The sequence below is a fragment of the Lates calcarifer genome, linkage group LG21, assembly GCF_001640805.2.
Source record: "Lates calcarifer isolate ASB-BC8 linkage group LG21, TLL_Latcal_v3, whole genome shotgun sequence".
Classification (NCBI taxonomy): Eukaryota; Metazoa; Chordata; class Actinopteri; family Centropomidae; genus Lates; species Lates calcarifer.
Window position 1 is genome coordinate 15,028,840 of NC_066853.1, and position 22,618 is coordinate 15,051,457.

The 22,618-nt window shown below is 38.8% G+C and overlaps 1 protein-coding gene across 1 annotated transcript in view; it reads left to right on the forward strand.

Moving 5' to 3' along the window:
• The first annotated feature begins 3,359 nt into the window (after positions 1-3,359).
• esamb (endothelial cell adhesion molecule b) overlaps positions 3,360-22,618 on the forward strand; it is a 40,354-nt gene continuing 21,095 nt past the window's right edge. Inside the window, exon 1 of the mRNA XM_018700423.2 lies at positions 3,360-3,788. Within this exon, the coding sequence (XP_018555939.1) occupies positions 3,734-3,788 (55 nt within the window). The 5' untranslated portion in view covers positions 3,360-3,733. The remainder of the gene's footprint in view (positions 3,789-22,618) is intronic.

Here is a 22,618-nt window from a genome sequence, read left to right on the forward strand (position 1 = left end):
AGAGGACATCACATGTTCTCACCATGCTCTCCTGGGTGTTTCCGAAGACACGCACACAGGTCAGGAGCTGAGACTAAAAAACTGCTGGCAGGTAGACAAGCATGAGTGTGAATGATTGTCTGTCAATGTGTATTAGTCCCTGTGAGGGACTGCTGACCTGTCCACAGTTTCTCTCCTGCAGCCAACTAACTGCTATACACCCACACCAGCCTGTAGAAATAATAATAATAATAAATAAAAAGCAGGTAGAGGTGATGAGTAAAGGCACAAAGGCTGATCAGGGGTACACCACTAGGTGGCACAAAAGAGTACATAAATCTGAACTCTTTGCACTTTATAGAAATACAAGTAATCCATCATTCTGTTGTCTTCAGACACTGTAAAATACACAGAGCTTGAGAGTAGCTAAGTACATTTGCTCAACTAGTGTACTGTGTTCTGCTACTTTATACTACTACTACACTACATATCACAAAAAGGAAGGAGAGGAAGGATGTAGTGCCTTTGATTTTACATTTTAAAAAACCTGTGATAATCTTATAAAATACAACATATTGTTAAAGATTAAACCAGTGGTTTCCAATCCCTTTACAAGAATTGGTGTCTACTCAGGGCCCTTTGTCACACTGCTCAGATGGTTTCATTTAAACTGTTTGAGACCCTAAGAGGTAAAATTATGTTTCACAAAAAAGATTCACAGTGAAGTTTTGAAAAGAGTCCAAAAAAATTCCCCATTAATCTAACAACGCTTAAGATGTATCTCGTGACCCATCAGAAAGGCCCGGCCCCTGTGTTAGTAACCACTGGACTAAAACAGTGTACATAAAGTAGTTAAAACCATCTCCACCTTGAGCTGCTACAACTGTTAAAAGTTACTTACACACTGATGCATCAGTGTTAACAATCTAATAATGTCATGTATAATAACATCAGTCACAAGGGCCATCTGTCTGCAGTGGAATACAGTGGAACAAAGGTACAAACAACTTGTCTCCACAAAGAAGTCCTGTCATGTTATCTAGGTGTAAACTGTCAAGGCTAAGCTCATCTTCTGCCATCTGGTAGCAAGATAACAACATCTCCGCCAACTTTAACAATGGATGTATTCAGGAAGACAGCAGGGAGTGTTTTTTAACATATAGATAACTGCTGAAAGTGACACAAATCAGAGTGATACTGAAAAAATCCACCACAGAAACATTTCTCCAACCGAAGCGAAGATTAGATTCTGTCATTTCAGGGTCATTCGTGCAGCAATTTATCATGTATGCTCTGCATGAAAAGCGCTGGTGTAGTCTTTAACATTTTCTTTTTTTTGCTGAATGAATTTCTAAAATCCACCTGACCTACAGAAAATGCAGCTTATTGAAGGGGAACAGGGCTGGGAAGGGGCCAAACATGCAAGCAGTGCAGTTTCATATCGGTGCTTCTTTCACGCTGAAGCAATCAATTATTCACACACAGCAGTGACATCAAATTTCTAATGTTCAAGTGTCCAAGATTTACACATTTTTCCACACACACTCGCACACCAACAGAGACATAAAGGTCACATTTTGATAAGAAACACTTTAGATTTGCATTCAGGTGGTGCCTTAGGAATACCACTTACACTGTAAGTTCTTTTTTACTCACCCAGTACATATTAAATAATTACAGGGTACAGACAGACTGTACAGCCAGGACTGGACTGGGATAATGATTAAGGTCTGGAATCTAACGTCAGCTCAGGTCAAGTGCACCTCCATATTTGAGACTACAGGAATAAACATGGTATTTCCTGCATGATAAATAATGACCTTTGACTTCTGTCTGGATAAAAACAACAGTGTTTTCAGTAAAAACTTTACCAGGTCTAATCTTAAAATCAGACAACAGTAAGAGAAAACAGGGGACAGCAGGTTCCACAATATGGGAACAACATAAATAAGTCAGGAGTGTAACTGCCTGTCAGACAGTAACTCTATTGAAGCAGATGAAAAAACATAACAATACACACACACACACACGCAGCCTTACATATATTTCTTCATGTGTCTGAATGAGTTTTGGTGGTTTCCTGTGTGTTCGAGGGTGAACCTTAGTGCATGCAGAGGAGCAGGCGTTGCTGTCAGAAAACATGTGAAGCCAAATATCATGTAATACATCCATTATATTGCATTAAAAATACAACACATTGCCACACCTACATTAATATTTCACCTGATGACCCATTTATTGTGAGTTGAGCCAGGACCTCAGACTTACATTACAATATAAAATCTTACATAAGCTCCTGTTGTCTTGTAAAAGTGGTTGCACAGTGAGACTTTCCTGTGAGAATTTTACCTGCAACACTTGTTTGTTTGATTAACTGAAGTCTAGATGTGGACCTTCATGTGCTGAATACGACCTGATGAAGACGTAAAGTCGAAACGGTGTAATGATACACAGATGATATAATAATGTAGAACTTTCTCAGTTACACACATCAAACCACCACCAAACACCTCAGCAACTGTGAATTTCAGCTTTGAAAAAGAAATTAGTGTCATCAAAATCACCTTTTGTGATTCAACAGTGTTCTGTTCAGGTATTTATTTATTTATTTATTTTACATGTGATGTATATTTAAATGAGTATATGTGCCTACACTGTATCAGAGATAGAGTGAAGAGTTTATAAATATGACACTTGGGAATTAAACTACAGTTAATAAAAGTAGAAGCAAAACCATTAGTTGATTAGTCAGAAAATTAATTGGCAATTTTTGGTTATTGTTTGAGTCTTTTTTTTTTCATGCAAAACTGCCAAAGGTTTCTTGATATTAAATTGTATTTTTTATTTTTAAGATTTGAACTATTGTTTGGATAAAATGAGCCTTATGAGGATACGACTTTGTGTTCAGGTTTAATTGATTGATTGACTGACTGATGGAGAAAATAATCAGGAGATTAATCCAAAATGAAAATCATGATTAGTTGTAGCCTTAAATAAAATGCAAATACAAATAAAAATTTTGCTTCACCTCAAGTAACTACAACAGTAAATTGCTGCTTACAGATTATTGTATGAGAACTAAAAATCTAATGATATAGAGTACCATAGTATAACACTCACAGAGGACACTGAGCACTTTGTTAAGTATTTTCTTATTATACATACTTAAGAAGCAATTTCAGTGCAGGTAGTAGAGTATTAGTACTTTTACTTGAATGGAGGATCTGAATACACCTACATGTTCTGACTATAGGACTCAGTCTTTTAATAGAGAACTGTTTTCCCGTCTAACACATTTGAATTTGTTCATTGACGAAGTGCAGTTGAGGTTTTGTTGCCAGGGGGCGTCACCGAGCAGCTCAGGCAGGTGAATAAGCTCCTACAGTTTACTGTGTGAGGAGGACACGAAGGAGCGACTCACAAACTGCTCAGGCACAAGCCGGGCAGCAGCAAAAGTCAAACAGACTGGAGTCGAGCTAGGCATGAAAGAAAAAGAAAAGCCAAACGCTTTGCACCTTCCTCCGGTTTACGAAGTGAAGGAGAGCGGAGCCGCCGGTGCTGCCCGCGATGTCAGCCGCTGTTTGTAGGCGGGATGGGAAGAGGAGAGGAAGCTTTATGTGCAGACGTTGCCTTTAATGGACAGTTAATTGCTACCTGAAGATAATTAAGTGGCAGCTTTGGGAAGTGAAGCGAGTGTACGGTGTCAACTTTAGAGAAGCTCCCGTCTGCTGGAGACGCCGGTGGATGTTGCGCCATGGAGATAAAGACGAGACTTCAAGCTGTGCTGATGTTAATGTGGATTTTTCCAGGTAAGCTAATTAATTCACTCGACGCTCATTAAGCCGCGAGCTGCTGCCTGTGGCAGCCAGAACCTCTGTGTCAAGCCACAGTCCACCTGTAGTTTGTTAGAATAAGAAGCAAAACATATTTACGACATTTCTGACGAAACATTTCGTGGTTTCTCCTGAAAGTTAAGACAATACGTTTCTCTTAAAAGCCTTTCGCGTCACCAAACTCCACTTTTGAACCAATTTCAAAGTCAAAAAACGACACACTTTTTCGACTTACTCCATACAGAACAATGTGTTTTAATGGTTAATTGTTATTAATTAAGTCAATAAAGTCAAAGTAAAGCGAGTATTGCATGCATGGCAGTACCTTTCACATTAGCACCAGATTCTGATCCACTTTGCTTTAAATCCCGTGTAAATGCAGTGTAAATTCTTTACTCAGATTCATTCCCAGAAGACTTACTGGCAGTTATGAGAAGCTATTAACTTGCTGAGATGCCAAAGATTTGTACCCCCCCCCCATTTCTTCCATCAAAAAATTCTGAATTCAAATGCAGAAACAAGCACACTGACAATTCATGAAATATGTAATTTTTATTGCTGTGAATTCCACAGTGGCTGCCGCTGCTTGTGTTTTTACTAGAGGTCCCCTTTTAGGCACACAGCTACTCTTCATCTTAAGAGGGCATAATGTTGTTGCATGGTTGAATGCTCTGAAATGAGTTTCAAGGAAGTCAAGTGTTTTTTTCTTTCTTTCTTTCTTTTGATGGTTATTGTCCCTTGTGAGGTTAAAAATAACATAAAAGCATGAGCCTACCTGAAAGCGCAGGATGTCATTTTAAGGATTCTGGACAAGAAATCCCACCTGAAACATAATGGTCATACAGTAAAGCATCCAGTGTGGGCTTTTCACTGGCATGGCTTGTTTGCCCCTAGTTATCAAGAAACACAGTGATAAACTGAAGTAATTCCAAATAAACTGGCAGAATAACTCATTAATTATGCTTGTCAAAATGACACATTACTATTTAAATGTTTTCCTATCGCTTGTAGTTGTACAGTAATTAGATATACAAGGAGATTTGTCATATTTGTCAGTTAATTAAAGCTTTGGAGCCAAAACCAAGAACAGATTTCCATCTGGATGCTATTACTTTACATAATCAAACACACAAATATTGACAAGATGTGTTAAATACAATCACTTTTTTAAAAAAATTACATATTCTGCATCACTCAGGCTCTATTCCAAAAAGCCCTTCAGGCTCTTCTGACTTGGCCAATCTTGTTGCTGTCAACTGTGCTGCTGCATCAATTCTTACCAGATGTTGGCTTTCCCCCAGTGTGGAAATCAGAGATTGTTACAGTTTGTGTCTTTTATGTCAGGATTTGTTTGGTTCATACTCACTGAGTAGCAGCTTTGAAAGAAGGCGACAGTGTGTCAAACTTTAACTTACTTTTGGATGATGAAATTACTCAGAAAGCATGTGTATTTCGTTCTTTAACAATGCAGAGGACACCTGAGTTTAAGTCTTTGCTGTTTCTATGGGCTTCTGCATGGAAACTACTGTGGCGTGACGTTACATCTGCTGCCCTTTGCTTTGGTTTAACTTGCTAAATGGAATGAAACAAATGAGTGATCTCAGTTTGCGGCTCGCTGACAAGCAACCATGGCAGCTCCTTGTTCTGATGACCAAATGGATTTCTTAATTTGCATGATGGATTTCACTTTATATTTCTGACAGCAGCTAAGCAGCCTGTCAAAAGCCAATCCTGCCTGTCAAAAATAGTGATTTGAGAAACTGCAGCGCTAAACCGTAGTGCCCGCCTGACCGATACAACTTCAAATGAACCAGAAAGACTCAGCTTGTATTAATGAAACACAGCCGCTCGTTGCCTTTATAAGAGGAGACCCATACTGTAGCTAATTGGCTACTAAACATTAATAAATAAATCTCTTAATGCTTAGCTGCCTCCAGGATCCTTTCATTTCCAATGATCTGAGACCGACGCTGAACATTTTTAAAGTTTTATTCCTGCAGTAAATCACACTCCATGGCGTAACACATGACCGCTGCCCATCAGATAGCTCAAACTGGCCTGAGGACAGTGACAAGGTGACTTGGCGCCCAGTAGTCTGAATGTAGAGTCAGGTTAGCATGCCAGCCACCCTCCCCCCTGCCTTTCTCTTTGGCCCCGGCTATTCGAATATTGTCATGTCTTCAGCTGATTGTGTTCAGTGATGGCTGCTTCATAATGAGACGGGAGCCACTTAGCTCTGGTGTAAGCTGATGTTTGTGAGCCAAGCCAGCTATATCCCTTTTCACAGAATAACTCACAGAGCTTAGGGTAATTCTGATTATGTATCGCATGATTAACTAAACAAGAAATTAAACGGTTGTGGTCCAGCCTTGGAACAAACAGTGTTCCCGGCAGGCTTCTGCATGAGAATTAACTCACTGTGCAAAGCCAGAGAATGTCAATACAGAGTCTCCAAGATCTGGGAGATATCTGGAAGTCAAAGTCAAAGTATCTTACAGAAAACAAAGAATTTGAATGATGGTGGGGTTAATAAAACAGCAGAACACCCGCTGTTTATGGCTTGCACACAAACCATACTATATATTTCTGGTGTCTTGGATTGTCTGGACAAAGTCTGTTTAAAATCTGTTTATTTCATTGCTTTGTCTACAAAATGTGAAAAAATACCCGTCACAACTTCCCAGAGCCTGAAGTGACATTTTCAGATGCTGTTTTTTAGTTCAACCAAAAGTCCAAACCCCAGAGATATTCAGTTAACAATGATATTTGATAAAGAAAAGCAGCAAATTTCACAATTGTAAACCTTGAAACAGAGAATTTTATCTCTATTTTAGCTTCAGAAATTACTTAAATCATTTGTTTATCAAAATAGTTGCTGATTATTCTTCTGCTCGTCTAATTAATCGACTAATTTCCAATCTAATTTGTATTGTTTCCTAGAGTCATTTAGAAAAAGTGCTTCAGTTTTCTCGCCTCCTGCAGCCTAATAAGCTAAAAAACATTAAAAGCAAATGTGTTAGTCATTTCTCTTCCTTGTCACCATCACGATCTGCTGCTGAGAAAACATCCTGATGCTGTACATCTTCTGAGTCACCTCATTGAGCTGAATTTATCTTCTCTGGCTCAAACTGGTAAATTGCTGCCAGTTTCACACGCGGTTGCATTTGTTAGGCTGACACATACCTTAGTGTGGGTGTTCCTAATTGACCACAGTCCACTCTGTGTACCATAAACACTCTGAGGACCCCTGTAGAGGGTACAGACACTGATTGGAGGCAGAAAGAGCCAAAGCTACCTAAAGGATTCTCTCATGTAAAACTGGGTCAAATTAATTGGTTCATGCTCACCACACAATAAAGAGGACAGTGACGCTCAGATTTTTATGTTCCTACACACAACACCAGAGCTTGGGTAGTTTTGCTTGTTCGACTTCATGCCGACACTGACGACATCAAGACATCAAGTTATCTGTGTTTGATTTTCCAGTGACAGTTACAGTAGTGGAGGCTGACAGGTGTTGATTGGAGCTCCGCATGCTGGCTCATTGAGCTAATGTGACTTTGAGGCAGGTGATCAAAGCCTGAATGTACTGAGCTAATGTTGATGGATGTTGAAGTATGTTGTCAGTGACACAGTAGAGGTTTTTACACTGTGTTAAATAACCTCCTCAGATTTTACAGTGAATTTAGCTGTAGTTGAGCGAACAGTCTTTCTCATCCTCATGTGTTTCCCATCAACATGATAGTAGAAAACAATCACCAGGTGTCTGGCAATCTTGAAAAGTCCTAACAAGAATTAACAAATAATTTATAAACAATTTTTATTTGTTAATCTCTCCATAATTTTCTTCCACTTACTGACACGGCATGGATGGATAATGAGATATTGGGTCCCTGAGCTGGAAGGTGTGCCTTTATGGTTGCTTTGAGTCACTTGTGTAGTTTTGCTTGTCTTTATAGTCTGAGCTCTGTGACTTTCATGCAAGAAATGTTAACTGTCACTTCATACAGAGGCTCTGGCCCAAGGGCCCAAGGGGACAGGGGGTAATCCATACATGGACACATTAATTGATACATTATAGTACAAGGAATTATTATATACAACTGGGAAGTAATGACAAAAATGTGATATAAATGCTAATAAATTGATGTACTTAGGTCTTACTGTTTGTTTTCCGTCATTCTTCGACACATCACGTAACGGTGAAAATAGTATTGAATCGCATTCTCTGTGAGCGTGCTGCCGTTGCACTTGCAAATTTCTCCAGTGTTTTGTTTCAGTTTGCAGGTTGTGTTTGCTTTGCTGTTATAGAAGGAATATCATTATATTTTAGCCACGCACATTTTAGCTGATGCACATTAAATGAGTGGTTCATGTTTCCCCTGCATCAGAGAGAAAAATATGGCACACAATGTTAACCATTATGCTGCAAACTAATCAGCATTTTGCTGGCTGGATGGCTCGCTTTGATGTTAGGTACACTGAGTGCATTAGTGATTTGCTGTCCACAGCACACTTTAACAGTCCAGTAACACTCAACATTATACTGCTCAGTGAGGAATGACTTTGAATCATTTTAGCAATAACTTAAACCCTGATTGAAGAAAATGTTTATTCTTTAGAAGAGGAGGCATCATATGTAAAATCACCAGTTCATCCAACCATGACTGTAAAAGTTCTTTGTGTTTAAACTGAAAGGTAACAACAATCTACAAGGTAGCAGAGTTCACAATTCAGTTAAAAACCAAGTCTAACCAGTCGCATGTGATATGTTTATTAATGAGTTAAATAGGTTTAATAAACTATAAATTCAGTGGGGTTGCATTTGAAATTAGTTGACCTAAAGTGATGCACAGGAACTGACCCTTACACAGGAGGGTCCATGTCATCTGCCCATTTACCTGATGTTGTATAAGCAAAACTGTGTGTGCACCCAAACTACAAAATTTTTGGGAAACAAAAAGCTTATCTCATGCATATCTGGAACAAACTTAACTTAAATAACTTAAATATATGTGTCTGTGCACAGCAGTGATACTGTACAGCAGTGTAGCTTTAGGAGCACTTATAGCCATTTTGACACAGACCTCAAGAATGAGAAAAGAATAAACAAGTACCTGTCTCCTAATGAGCTGCTGGTAGCTTTTGTTTAACTATACTAAAGAAAAATAATACCATACCCTTAAAGATACCCAAAATACAGTGGAAACAAGAAAATTAAAGGTAAAATCAGGACACATCCCAACCTCCCCCTGCACAGCTAAACCCCCCAAATAAAATACGAGGGTCTCAAAATATGCAACTTAAGGTTTTGCCCCTTAAGTGACCGTCCAGAAACAGCGTGGAGGGCTCATGTTGTGTTGTCTTACTGAGGAAACTTCACTATAGGATGCCAGTCATGATGCCAGTCTTGTACACATCATCAGAAGCCAAAACCAGAGCTGAAACCATGTATAAGTTGTATAAAGTTAGGTTTCTATACTCTTATGTTTTGTTCCAGCCCTCATATGGTGCACTTGAATTATTGAAATTACTTGAAGAAAGGACCACTCACAGTCATATACTGTGCTGTATTTTCCTGTCTTTGATTCAACAGCAGTGTCCCTTGGCTACTTTAAAATTGCCTCCACTGCTCTAAGAAACCTATAAAATCACAGTAATCTGGCCATGGTGCTCAGCAACAGCACATTTGCAAAAAGTAGAGTACCATTACTGTACACAGTATCTCTAGTTGTCAATCCAGAGACATGTTCAAATCACATGTGGCAAGGGAGTTGCACTGTAAATGGGACTGAGAGGAAATTATTCCTGACAATCACCAGCTCGTCTATCTAGGAAGCATGTTTACGTCAGTAGCAAAACCCTGGAGGATGAATTTTCCTAATCTGATCAGATATTAATAATTTTATGCAGCAGTTACAGATAACAGATGCCAAGTGATGGTTACTGATACAGTGCAACATTTAAAATGGCTTAAAATGAGCGTCTCCTATCAAATACAACAGACGTGGCAGGTTGTAAAGAGACATCCTGTATTATATGTCAAAACCAGACAGAGTGAGGTAGAGTATGTGGTAAATACCCAGGATGAAAAAACATATACAGCACACAAACACCATTAAAACCAGTAACTGCTTTTAATGTTGTTGCTGATTTGTGTATACTTTTTCATAATTGTTTTAGTTATGAGTTTGATGATCACTGTCATTGTGGTAACAGCGTAAATGCTACCTACATATCTACCGAAATGCTGATTTAATTCTTGACAGTAGGATGATATACTGTTTTCTATACACCATTATCTTGTGTGGTTGTGGCTTTTTCCATTTGAACTAAACAGGTTGTAAGCAAGAGCTTTTCACTTGTATGAAATGAAGCAGATCAAGGAAACAAGAAAAGCAAGTTGGACATAGAAATTGATGATTGACCTGCTGGAAATGAATCATGCAGTAAACCTCAGCTGCTTTAACATTTTATTTTAAACATCAGTGAAAATGAAATGGATACTGTTTTTCAAAAAAGATACTTCAAAGATAATGTGTCGTCACATAATCAGAAGAGGTGCTGAGATCCTCTGAGCACGAATCGTTATTAAGGAAGATGCCAGGTTAGCTGCAACCACAGCTACCCAAATAACTCTCAGCATGTTACCTCATTAACTCTCACTGCTCACTAAGATGTATTGGACTACCACAAAGGTTTTGTTAAAATGCAGTTGCTGTCTGTTCTGCTTGGTTAGTTAATTAAATCCATTGGTAAACCTACCTACAGGTTGTAACTATGTCATGTGCAGGTTGTTGTATAATTAAACCTAAATATTCAGTGCAGTGAATCATAATGAAGTCTGGGCTGATTGAGCGAGCGGTGCTGCAGCCTGACAGATGTCGTCTTGGAGCATAATGGCTGAAAGCAGCATCACCAAATCCATGCTCCATCTTCATGAGACTAATGATGTAGCCAGTGGTGGTGACCAGTCCAGTTTGGCCATCTGTGAGATGAGACTGTCAGGATGCTTTGGTCCGCCTCAAACTTCCCACTCTGCCAATCAGATGGTGGCTTTGCCCTTTAGTCTCACCTCAGTTGCAGTACCTTCTCAGCATCTGAATCACAGACGTTCTGCAAAGGGAAAAGCCTCCAAATGAGGTGAGTTGAGTTGGAACTAGCTGCCGGTTTCCCTGCTGATTGTAGGCCATAAATGATGCATCTCGGAGGAGTGTGTCATTTACACCCCAGGCGTAGGCGAGGGTCGTGATGATTTAGACCAGGTGCAACCTGAGAAAATGGCACACACTAATGAGGTACATTCCCTCCTTAAACAAGACCTTTGCTCTGCGTACAGTGTGTGAACTTCAGAGACCAGGCACACTAACTTCCGTTGGCGGTGACATTTGATTTGCCAAGAGGCATTCATGTTGAGGTTAGAGACAAAGAAATCTTACCAATGCTGTGTTCATGGCTCAGGAAGGCAGCGTTTACCTGCTGAAATTAATTTTCAGGCAATTTCTGCAGTGCATCACAATTACTCAGTTCGTTTTGCTATAAAGCAGCGTCAAAACTGTAATTGCAAGATGTTGTAACACAGAGGCTATTTTTTTGAAAGCAGTATGACTGTAAAAAACCCTGTTTTATCAGCATTTTAAAATGTTTGCTTTTATCCAGAGAGTGAGATTGGTTTTCAGGGGTAAAAGGCGTGAAAACTGCTCGTCTGTAAAGAAAGGGGGGGGAAAAATGCCTTTATTCTTTTGACTTTGTAGTGCAGGTAGGAAATGGGCTGTCTGGTGGCAGCAGATGAGTTTTGCACTAAGACGCCTGAAGATTATAGCCGTGTTTGGCGGTTATAGTAAAGCAAAAAGAGATGGGATTTTTTTTTTTTTTTTTTTTTACTTGGTGTCATCGGGTTGGATGGGTTTCCTGCCAAGCTGTATTGTTGATAGGTTATTTTTAAAATTGTAGATGATAGCTCTGTGAAACTGGTGGTTTCTTTTTTTAATGTGTAAGAGGACAGAATTGGTGCATTTAGAAACAGGATGGCTTTTGTCTGAGCAGAGATGAGAGATTAGTATTCATTGAGGAGTGAGAGGCATCCTTGCTCCTTTCTCCTGTTGCTCGACTGTCTCGCCAGATGGAGGGGAGGGTTGTTGTGGCCAGATTAATGCTGTCATCTGGTTTGAGGTGTAACCTGGCCTCACAGGCTTCAGGCGTGGTTATGTCAGACTAAAGAAGGTCCTTCAGGTCAATCCTTCAGTGGGGAGGCCACTCAATCGCAGTTTTTCCTCCTCACAGATTAAAACTGCATTACACTGTGATTCTGTAATGTTACTCCCCATCATGTAATGGACTCTTCAAGAAAAGCTTGCCTTTTTATTTTTCCTCAGTGAAAACCCTCCTTAATCTTCACAGTGGAATTAAAAGGTTTTATCTGTGATCTGAATGGTTTTTAGATATTTTAAAAGTTTAGTATCTTATATAGCAGAACTGGGGCTGTTAATCAGATGTTAGTCCATTGTCTTTGAAGGGAACAGATGGGGATGGGGAGGGTTAAGAGTTCAGTGGACGAATGGAGGCAGGTACAAAACTAGCTGTGCCCCTCATGTTTCAGAGGTGCAGGGACCTATGTTGGCATCTGGAGGGCATGAGGTTGTAGTGGGTGTTAAAGGTGTGTGTGGTATTTTTATCCATGCTAGTGGCTCTACTTGGCTCTGCAGGCAGTGTTGGTTGGTCCACTGCTTTGGTCCGGATTAAAAAATCTTAACAGATACTGTATGAATAGCTATAAAATGTTGTTTGGACAATAACTGTGGTGATCCCCTGACTTTTTCTCTCCATTAAGTTAACATTTTACAACAACTACTGGATGGATTGTCATGAAATTACTGACATCCATGGTCCACACTGAATGAAATGAATTGTGATAACTTTGATCCTCTGACTTTTCATTTAGAGTCTTTGGCATGTTAGCATTCTGACATTAACATGACAGTGTCAAAGTACAGCCTCACACAGTCACTAGCCTGGCTGTACTCTCAGTCTTGTTTCTCTTTGCTTTTTATTAAGTCAGTAATCTTTGTAGCAGCCATAGCAACGTTAGTTACTACTAATAAAACTGATTCTTACTAACGAACAGGATGAGCTGTGTAATTAACTTCCAAAAGCTGGCTGTCTGGCATAGTAGCTAATGGCTCAAACAAGGTAAAAAAATAAAAAAAAAAAGACTAAAATCTTTGTTGTCATTTGTACCAGTGTCATTCATAATGGTTTTGATAAAATCATACATTTTCAGGTTTCAAAACTTCAACCTGTAGTGTCTAATTTTTGTTTTTTGGCCACTTGGGGGCAGTTGAACCTGATAGCAAATGAAAAAGGTGTAAAGTTTATCCACACATCCAATAGTTATGGAGCAACATAATCATTCATTTTGAGTTGCAAGTCCAATATATCCACGCTTTTGGCCTCTATCAACTCCTGAGGGAAATATCCAGCTCTTTAGCTGCTAAATGCTTCACTGTGTATAACTTTGTTGGTTGATTTCTGGGCCATTCATGCATAGAACTGTCAGGTATATTTTCACATGGCTGACTAATTCTTGACAAAAAGTCAGATTATAATTCTTAGGTTGTGATATTCTGGGTTTTACCTCATCAGCTCACCATGTATGTTACAATGAATCCTCCTGAAATGGCCTTTGTTGTTTCCATAAATCCCCTCGCTCAGTTTTCCAACCCTCAAGTGTTTACTGCAGCTATAACATCAATTTAGTTTGTGGATCAAATTTTCATTCTGTTTGGTCCCTCTGGTGGTGGTGAGGCAATTGCCATTAGAATTAATACCTCGGGCGTTGATGCTCAAAATAGAAACAACCTACCAAGCAGAATACGAGGCCAAACAGTATTTTATAATCTCAGTGATCTGTCAAACCCTGGAATAATTGGCTCTTTGGGATGACTGAGAATTGAAGCTGGGCAGAGTAATGACCTTACCATCACTTGAAGTGACACTCCTGTCTGTAAGCCTCTCCAGATGTCATTAGTATGACCAGGGAGGTTTGATAAGAGAAATTGCTCCTCAGCATCATCACTAATATTAGCCTGTCTGCAAGGACTGTGCGCCTGTCCAGGTGAAATTCATATTGCAGGACATTAGTATCTTTTTTATTCCCCTGGACACCAGCAAGTTTAGGAGGAAATTCTTCTGTCCTCTTCTTCTCCACTGAGTGAGGAACAGAACTATATTGCACACTGTTTTCTGTCACCAACTTTTCTACACAGAAAATATGATCAAAACACACAAAAATCACATGGAGGCTGCCATGCAAGAGTTCAAACGAGAAGCATTTAGATCAAATAGAAAAGGATTTGCATTTTGCATCAAACAGTGTTTTTCTACATGGAACTAAAGATGATGTAGAAGTTCATTTCACTTTAAGTTCCCTTATTTAGCATTCACAAGCAGTATAAACATTTAATAGCTGGTTTTTAACTGACTGTAATCGGGCTCCAACTAATGATCATTTCCATGATCAGTTAATTTGACGATTATTTTCCTGATTAACCCATTAATCACTTTGTCAGAAAATAATACAAATTACAGATGCTGATGTCTGTAAATGTTTTGTTTTGTCTAATTGACTGTCCGAAACCCAAAGATTTTCACTTAACTATCACAAAGAAAAGCATCTAATCCACATCTTTGAGAATCTGGAGCATTGACACTTCTGCTTTTAAAAATTACTAAAATGTATTAACACTTTAAATATTATAACGCTTCTATCTATTTTACAACTACATTATTATGTGTTACTGAAACATAGTTACTTGTCCTGCAGCAAAACATTTACTGGTATGAGGCTCTCAAATATGAAACTTTTCTTGATCTTACATCAGTGTAGATTTTATGTTGTGGGGGTTTTGGACTGTAGATTGAATGAATTGCGTATGCTGTTTTTCACCATTATCTGATGATGTGCTCTCCAAATGATCATTTGCTTTATTGTCATTAATCATTAGCAGCAACTGTTACATGTACTCCTGTGTTTTGTTCACCTCATTACCATTGCTTTCAAATGAAGAGTCCTGTGGCAGCTAAATATTGTACATACAAAATTCACATGTTGACTGAAAATGGCTGTTTTGCATCTGTTTTGGATACATTTATTCAAATATATGTCTTCTTTAACTTTTGATGATTTATGGTTGAATTGTATCCATGGATATGTACATACTGGACACATACTTGTAAAATCTAATGTTTTCAGCCTTATTAACAGTCACATTTCAGTGATAAAGACACTGCATTCAGTGCATATGAACAATAATTTAATATTAAGACATAACAATACAATTATTTATGAAACCTTGAAAAAAAATGTAAGTGAAATTCCTTTAACAAAGTATTTCATACATAACATTTTGATATCAAGAACTTTTCTTGAACCTAGACAAAACAAACATAATGAAGAACTTGTTTAGAATCCATTAGGCTACAGCATACATGGATTATACTGAATATAGACATGTCAAGATGTTTTAACAAACACATATCCATTTTAACTCCACTTTGTTGTCCCTGGCACCATGCGTGCATGAAATTCTGACTCAATCATTTGAAACTGTATAAACAGACAGTTTGCTTACACAGTAACCGAGCAGTTTGAATCATCAGTTTTATGGCCTCAATAGTAATGTGAGTGTTGAAAATAGCTTCTTTTTTTTAAAACGATATACTATTTATCTTAGCTGGAATTAAATTGGCCTGACATGTATCCAAAAACATGAACTGCTTTGTTGAGCCCTCTCCTGTATCTCTGCCAGCAAAGTGGCAGCAGGCAGTCATGCATTAAGTTACATATATTAGTATCTATAGTGTGAGTCTTACCTATATAGTTTTTTTTTCCTTCCAGGAGGGGAATTTTCTCATTTCTATTTTGAACCCAGAGGTTGGTTGGTCCTCTAAATTGATCTGGCGAACACAGCTGCTTCTGAGAAACCTGCTCAGACCTGATAAGCACAGCAGCTGTGGCACCTATACCAGCAAAGCTCAGACATCAAATATGCTTCATTTCAGATGGGAAGGTGCAGTCATAAACTTTCCCTGGTATCAAGTCTACCACTAAAATGTCAAATTTATCCTGAAACTGGTGAGACATAGGAGAAATGGTTCGGCCCTGAAAACTACTGTACAGTAGCCACAGTAATGACACTGTACTACAGACTCTTATATTCACCCTGCCATTGCTTCAGATTTCAGACATGCTCTGCACACAAGATATTTAAAGTTATTTCCATTTTCTAACATATCAGCCCTCTTAGCACATGTATCTGTTAGCTGTTGAACTTACACTGTGAATCTCCAAATATCCCCCACTAGATTCAGAGAAACATGAGATAGATAAAACCTGATTCTGCCTTGAAGAACTCCATTAAAACCTCACACAAGCAGGCTATTAGTTTGTTTCTAGCCATCTCCTCATATGTTACAGAGTGGGTGAGAGTACTGTCTGTTGACTGTATTTTTTTGGGACAGCTCAATGAGGTTCACAAAGAAAATCTGTGTAAAAGAGCCTTTCTTGTTGAGGAGGTCTTTTAATGGCAGAGCTAGTGACATTTTCAAACAAGCAGGCTCACCTCACAGTACAATGAGCCAGGAGCTTTACTGAATAATGTTACCAAGTTAAATTCTGAACATGTACCAGATCTTTGCTGAAAGCCCTCAGCCACTCAGGATAAAATCTCCACAAAATAAAGTGAGATTCTAGTGGGTAAGGCACTGATCCTGATGACTGCAGACCAAGTGACCTGCAAACAGAATGTGTTATAAAGTGTGTAGAGATGTAACTTCACAAGATTAGACTTTACACCTTTCTGTTCTTGTATTTAGTGTTTTTTTGTTTTTTTTTTTGACTTTTGTTGTTGTGGTATTCTAAGTTCCACTGTTTCAGTACTTAATTAAACACTAGTGTGAAATTCATTTGATTTTTGTAGACTACAGCTGTGAAGATAAGCTCAAAAATTGTTGTTTTGTAAATATAGCTGACACAATTCTCACAGTTTATTTAAAAAAATAAGCCTGAGACCAAGGATGATAAAAGACAAAAACATTTTTCCAGCTTCTGTTTTTAGCTCTTGGGCTTTGAGCAATTACAGAGGCATCACCTTCAGATTTACACTCTCTTTTTCATTTGGAGTCACAATATTGACCGAAACCAAAGTAGAGATTAACGGCTGCTTTTAAGAGCTTGTAAGAATAAAAGTTAATTGTCAGTTGCTGCAAATAAATTTTATCACAGAGAAGCTTTTATATTTAGTGTTAAGGTGAAAAATAGCACTTGATATCCTTAAAAATATCAGTGCTCCATTTTCATATTCTAGCGAGTCATAGGCAGTTTGTGATTAATCAGTGATTCAGAGTAAAATATTTCCTGGTTTTGTAGAATTTAAGGCTTTATTTCATTATTCATCTCCTCTCCTCCTCACTGAAACCAATTACCCGTAAGAGGAACAAAGTATTGACTGAGATCCTGCAGGAGTTTGCAGGAAAATCTTATAGTGGAGATGACCGTCGTGCATTTAGATCTTCTAATCAGTGCACTTGTATGTCCTTACTGATTCAAAATGAGAAAATCAGTGTAACTGCTGCAGTCACAGAAATAGAGTTGCAATGTTAAAGCTCATACAACTTTCCCTCCCATTCCAGAGGGGTGTTTTTATGTATTTTATTTACTATTTTAGTCTTATATTTTTATTCATATATCATTTTACACTCCCAAAGTGTGTCAGGATTTTTTAAAATAATTGCACAGTTAAAGTACTTTACTGAAACACAGTCTTAACAGTTTTTTCCAGTGTGATCTCAGCCTCAGTCTATTTTCTGAAATTCACCTCTCATCCAGTTGAAGCTGGTTGCCAGACTATGTGCATTTGAATCGCTGACTCTCACCTTTTGCCACAGTGTTAAAACATTTGGCTGTCCTGCTGTTTGTTAGCCTGCTGAGGAGGTGAAGATCAACAGTCATCTACACCATGGATCCATAGGCATTCACAAGCTTGCATGAATGTGTTATTGAAGAAGCTGTGTTGTGTTAGTATTAGCTGTGACATTAGTAATAACTGATCAAGCTTCCTGTTGTTTTACATAGTTGTGAGACCAGTTCAATGTCTGAGTTGCATTCAGAACAAACTTAGAGTTGTATGTGGTTACTATAGCTCCATTAGTATTGATATATGTTGGTACTGATATTTGTTGCTTTGATTTTCACATATATGGTACCAGTATAGCAGCATTAAGTTAATAATGGCTGATATATCTATGCAGTTGTAATGGTCACAGATATTGCTGTCTGTTTATTTTAAACACACAACACAGTAATCTGTGACACTTTCAAGTACAGTTTTTCATGTCACGGAATGAAAACACAGACATTATGTCAGTATTTTTACACTTTTATACTCTTTTTCTGCACTTACCTAACTAACCATTTTCATTGTCATAACTGTCAGTAAGTGTTGCCCTATATCACACCTAAGTTCCAGTCACCTGAAGGTCATAATTATTCCACTGACAGTGAGCAAAAAAAGAAGAAAAAGAAAAGACGATTACTGACCATGTATGGTTTCTGTTTCATTAGTCATGGTCATTTTAAGTGCCCCCAAGGCAAATCTAATGAAAAGAAGGTCTGATTTAAATTGGAGAGGAGAATATCTTTGCTCTTTACTAAAAGTTTATGTCTTTCTTTTGGAAAGTAAAAGTGCACCCCTCTACGCGGTTACAGGTGTAGTAATATTTCTTTTGAGAGAGCAGGGTGGGGTGAGGGGACAGCAGCAGTTTCACAACACTCAGACTTAATTGGTTTAACTGAAGGCCTGGACAATGGTTTGTGCCCGTAGGAGCTTGTTTTCCTTCCTAGAAGACTGTTTTATCTGAAAAAGCTTTAAAACAAAGGTTAGGACGGCAGTTTTTTCCTTATTTAACCAGGTTAGTGTTTCATGACACAAACACTGAGAATGGCAGCAGCAGCTTTATTTCTCACATCCCAATTAACACCAAAGTGTTTGTGGTCAGAAAAAAAGGAACATAATTATGTCCAGAATGAATGGGCTGTTGGCTGCATTTCTGCATGTTGTGCAACACCTGAAATTTGAATCACAGATGTTACTGAGTTGACTTTTTTCAAGGACTGGATAAACAACAAATTACCCAAAATTAGTGATTGTATGATCTTGAATTGATTCCACTTTTAAACGTTGGAGTTGATGGATGAAATATCTGAAAAACTTCCACACACAGCCTCTCCGTGCTCACTACCAGGTTTGTTTTTCTACTATAATGCGATTGACTCCTGCGTCAAAAGACAGCGGTCGTGTTATGATGCGTTCTTGTGTACGACTCTTGACTATCCTGTCTCCCTCCCTGCTAAAGCCAGCTTGGGCTGATAATAAGATTAGAGCATGGAGAGGCAGCTTAGCGACCTGGCCTAAGGAACAGTGATCGTTTATCTGTGAGGCTGCTGCAGATTGACACAGCTGAGGGAAAAGGGGTCTGGGAGCAGAGAGTGGGTGTGAGGCTGCAGAGGTTAAAGGGCAACGGGTGCCGCTCAGTCACTGCACAAATGTGTCTATAAAATCATGTGTGCCTGGCTTTAATTGGCAGAGCAGGAGACACTCAGAGCACCTACAGCCATATCCAGTTACAAGCATGTGACATTGAATGATGCACAAAGATAAAATGAATGCTTTATTTTATGAGCACGCAAATAGTCTGTTTACCATCTATAATCACCTCCTCCACAACAAGCGCAACTTTCGCCTCCACGAGTGGGGCCCATCCAAACTAATCAATGCTCTGTTGAACTGTGGCAGAATTAAAAGCTTAACCTCTTTGTTGCCAACTGTCTACAAAGATCTTAACAGAACCAGAGATTTAGAGGAAGCGCTCTGTTGTGGAGCATAAGCCGCCACACAACCACATGAAAATACTCTTAGCTTTCGAGGTTTAAACTCAGTTATGCAATAGGTTTGGTTTTTAATTTTAAAAAGCTGCTCTGATGCAGAAGTTCAGGGGCGTAGTGGTGGAGGGAATGGTGGAAAAACCCAGGTCCCAACATAGGAGGGACCCCATAAAAAGCCTTGAATGAAAAGTTTATTAAGCCAGGTCAGTCTGTTGTTTAGTGTTTTCTTCTGTATGCATGTGGTCTGTATGGTACTTTTATTATACTACTGCTATGTTGCAACAGACTGGGATAGCACCTTTTGGAAACTGTTTTACCTTAATTCTGCAAATAAAACATGATCTCCGGTAAATCTGTAAAATAAGACAGTGATCCTTTGTAGATATAGAAAATGATTATTAGTTGCAGTCCTAGATTGAGGCATACACTCATTTCATCTGTTTCCTTCTGGCCCACATCTCAGGGTAAATGCTACGTCTGCTATCATTAAGCTGCCAGCTTTTGTTCTATCAACTTATTGCAGAGGAGAAAAGTAAAAAGTAGCTCAAGAGGATTACACAAACACCAGAAAGCATCTCTTTCATACATCTTTGACCATTACACAGACGCTGCACGGTCAGTCTCAAAGGAGCAACTGTTCTCTGTCTAATCCAAACACTGAAGGGAGCACTTTGACAAAAGCACAGTATATAATGCATTCACAAGCGGACCCTCGAGAGGCCTTAAAAGCCTCTCTCGCTTAATCTATCGTGTCAGGGTGTGGGAGCCATCGAATCCTTTTACACTCTGATATAATCCATGTTGATCACAGTCCTCTCACCTCTCTTAAATTACTGCTGCTCTTAATTGTAAAGGATGCAAACAAGCATAGACTTTGTCTCTCTGTTGTGTAGCAGCTCTTTTTCTCTGTGTACACACTGGGCACCATTTTATTGAATTTTCTTTGAAATAGAAGGTGCAGCGTTACAGTTACAATATCTGAATAATTTGGTCCACGACAGTGCAACAACCTCTCTCTATTGTGTGTTTATGAATCTATTGTTATTTGCAGGGAGTCTGTCAAAAAGCCTTTCAGCTTTTTTTTATCTTAATCACTCAGCCCATGCTTCACTAACTTACTGCTGGTCATTCTGTCAGACCAGGCTGCTCTTCAGTCTGCTATGAATTTAAGGAAAACATTCTTTAGATAACATTTTACCTTCAAACCTAATTTAATAACTTAATTGTTTCAACTGTAAAGCCAGTAAAAGACACTTAACTGTATGACTTTATAGGTTATTTCTGGCGTTTGTGTGAAACTTGACGTGATCTGTCTGTGCTGCATGCTTCTTCATTGCTAAAGGAAACAAGGTCGTAGGTAAATCATCACCTGCTTGACCTCTCAGTTTTGCTTGTGTTGTGTTCCTATCATTGTTGCAGCTAGCTATCTAAAATGAGTAGAAAATCTGAGGAAGTTGAGGAGAGTTTTGTCAGAAAAGGTAGAGGAGATAAAAGGCCTAATGTGTGTCATAACATCCAAACAGCCCAGCTGGAAAACTCTGATCTAAAGTTTGAAGTGAAACCAAAACCAATTAAAATCTGTGGCCCACTCTGTGGTTAGTATATCAAAACTCAACCAGGATTCATTCACTAGTCATGACAAGGTTTCACACAAATGTTTAATAGGATAAAATGAGGTGATAACATTTTATATCCAAAAGGTAAAAGGTCAGCTTCAGCATGACATAATAATGCTCTGAGAAAACCTTCTTCTGATCATTATTTGAAGCCATAACTCAGATACAGAAGTGGAGATTATGACCATATTTCCTGCAGCTTGGCTGGTTGGAGGAGGAATACAACCTCCGGGCTGTAATTGTAGTTTTGTCTTTGATAAAAGTATGGTAGAAGTCGGGGGTTTGTTAACAACTCATCTGATTGTTTGTCAGCTTGTTGTCCGTGTCCTTTTGGATGTTTTACTGATGTATTTTTACTTAAACATTTACTTTTTACTGTTCTTTTGCTGGTGTTTTACTGATGCTGCTGCGTCTCCAGACCTCTGCAATGAGTTTTTGTGAATACAGCGTTATCATTACTAAGAGGAATGATGGCCCAAAGAATGAAAATAAGAGCCAGGTTGTGTAAAAATTGCAATTTCCTTTAAATGACTGTAGCTCAGATTTCTGTGTAGAAGTACATTGTATATTTCATACTGTGTATGTTTACATTTACATAAATCCTACAGTCTGTGTGCAGGTACAAAGCTGCAATATTACTGTACCTCTGCTTTCACTTATGGGGGAATATGCTGAAATTGTAACAACAGGCAGCTTTTGGCAGCAAATTGAGGTTGGTGACCGTCCTTCAACCACAGGCCACGAGTTTAAGCCCCTGTGACGGCAAACATCCTTCAACACGACACTGAATCTTTACCAGCTGCAGGGGCTGCTCTCCTGTTACTGACCCCGCACTTAGACCTTGCTGTGAAAAGAAAATTTCCCTACAGGGATCAATAAAATGTCACATTAGCACGGTAATGCACAGCAGGGAAGTAAAGCGAAAGAGCGAAATTACCTGGACAAATCACCGCGCCACATTAATCATGCCTGTGATTTGCGAACGTGCCAAACAGACGACTACAAGCCACTTCACTCAGCGGTAAAATGTCACACATGAACACTGCTGGCTGTAACTGCTGCAGAGGCACAGAGCTGCAGTGGACTGTAATAACTGCTGCTTGAATCTGGAGGGCTGACAGACTAAACAACTGGTTTTATTCAAGCGCAGTGTGACTGTATCCCCTGTGTTGTGGTTCAACCCAACCATAATGAATTACACATTTATGTGAGTTAATCATTTGACATTTTATGATTTATAGATACAGAAT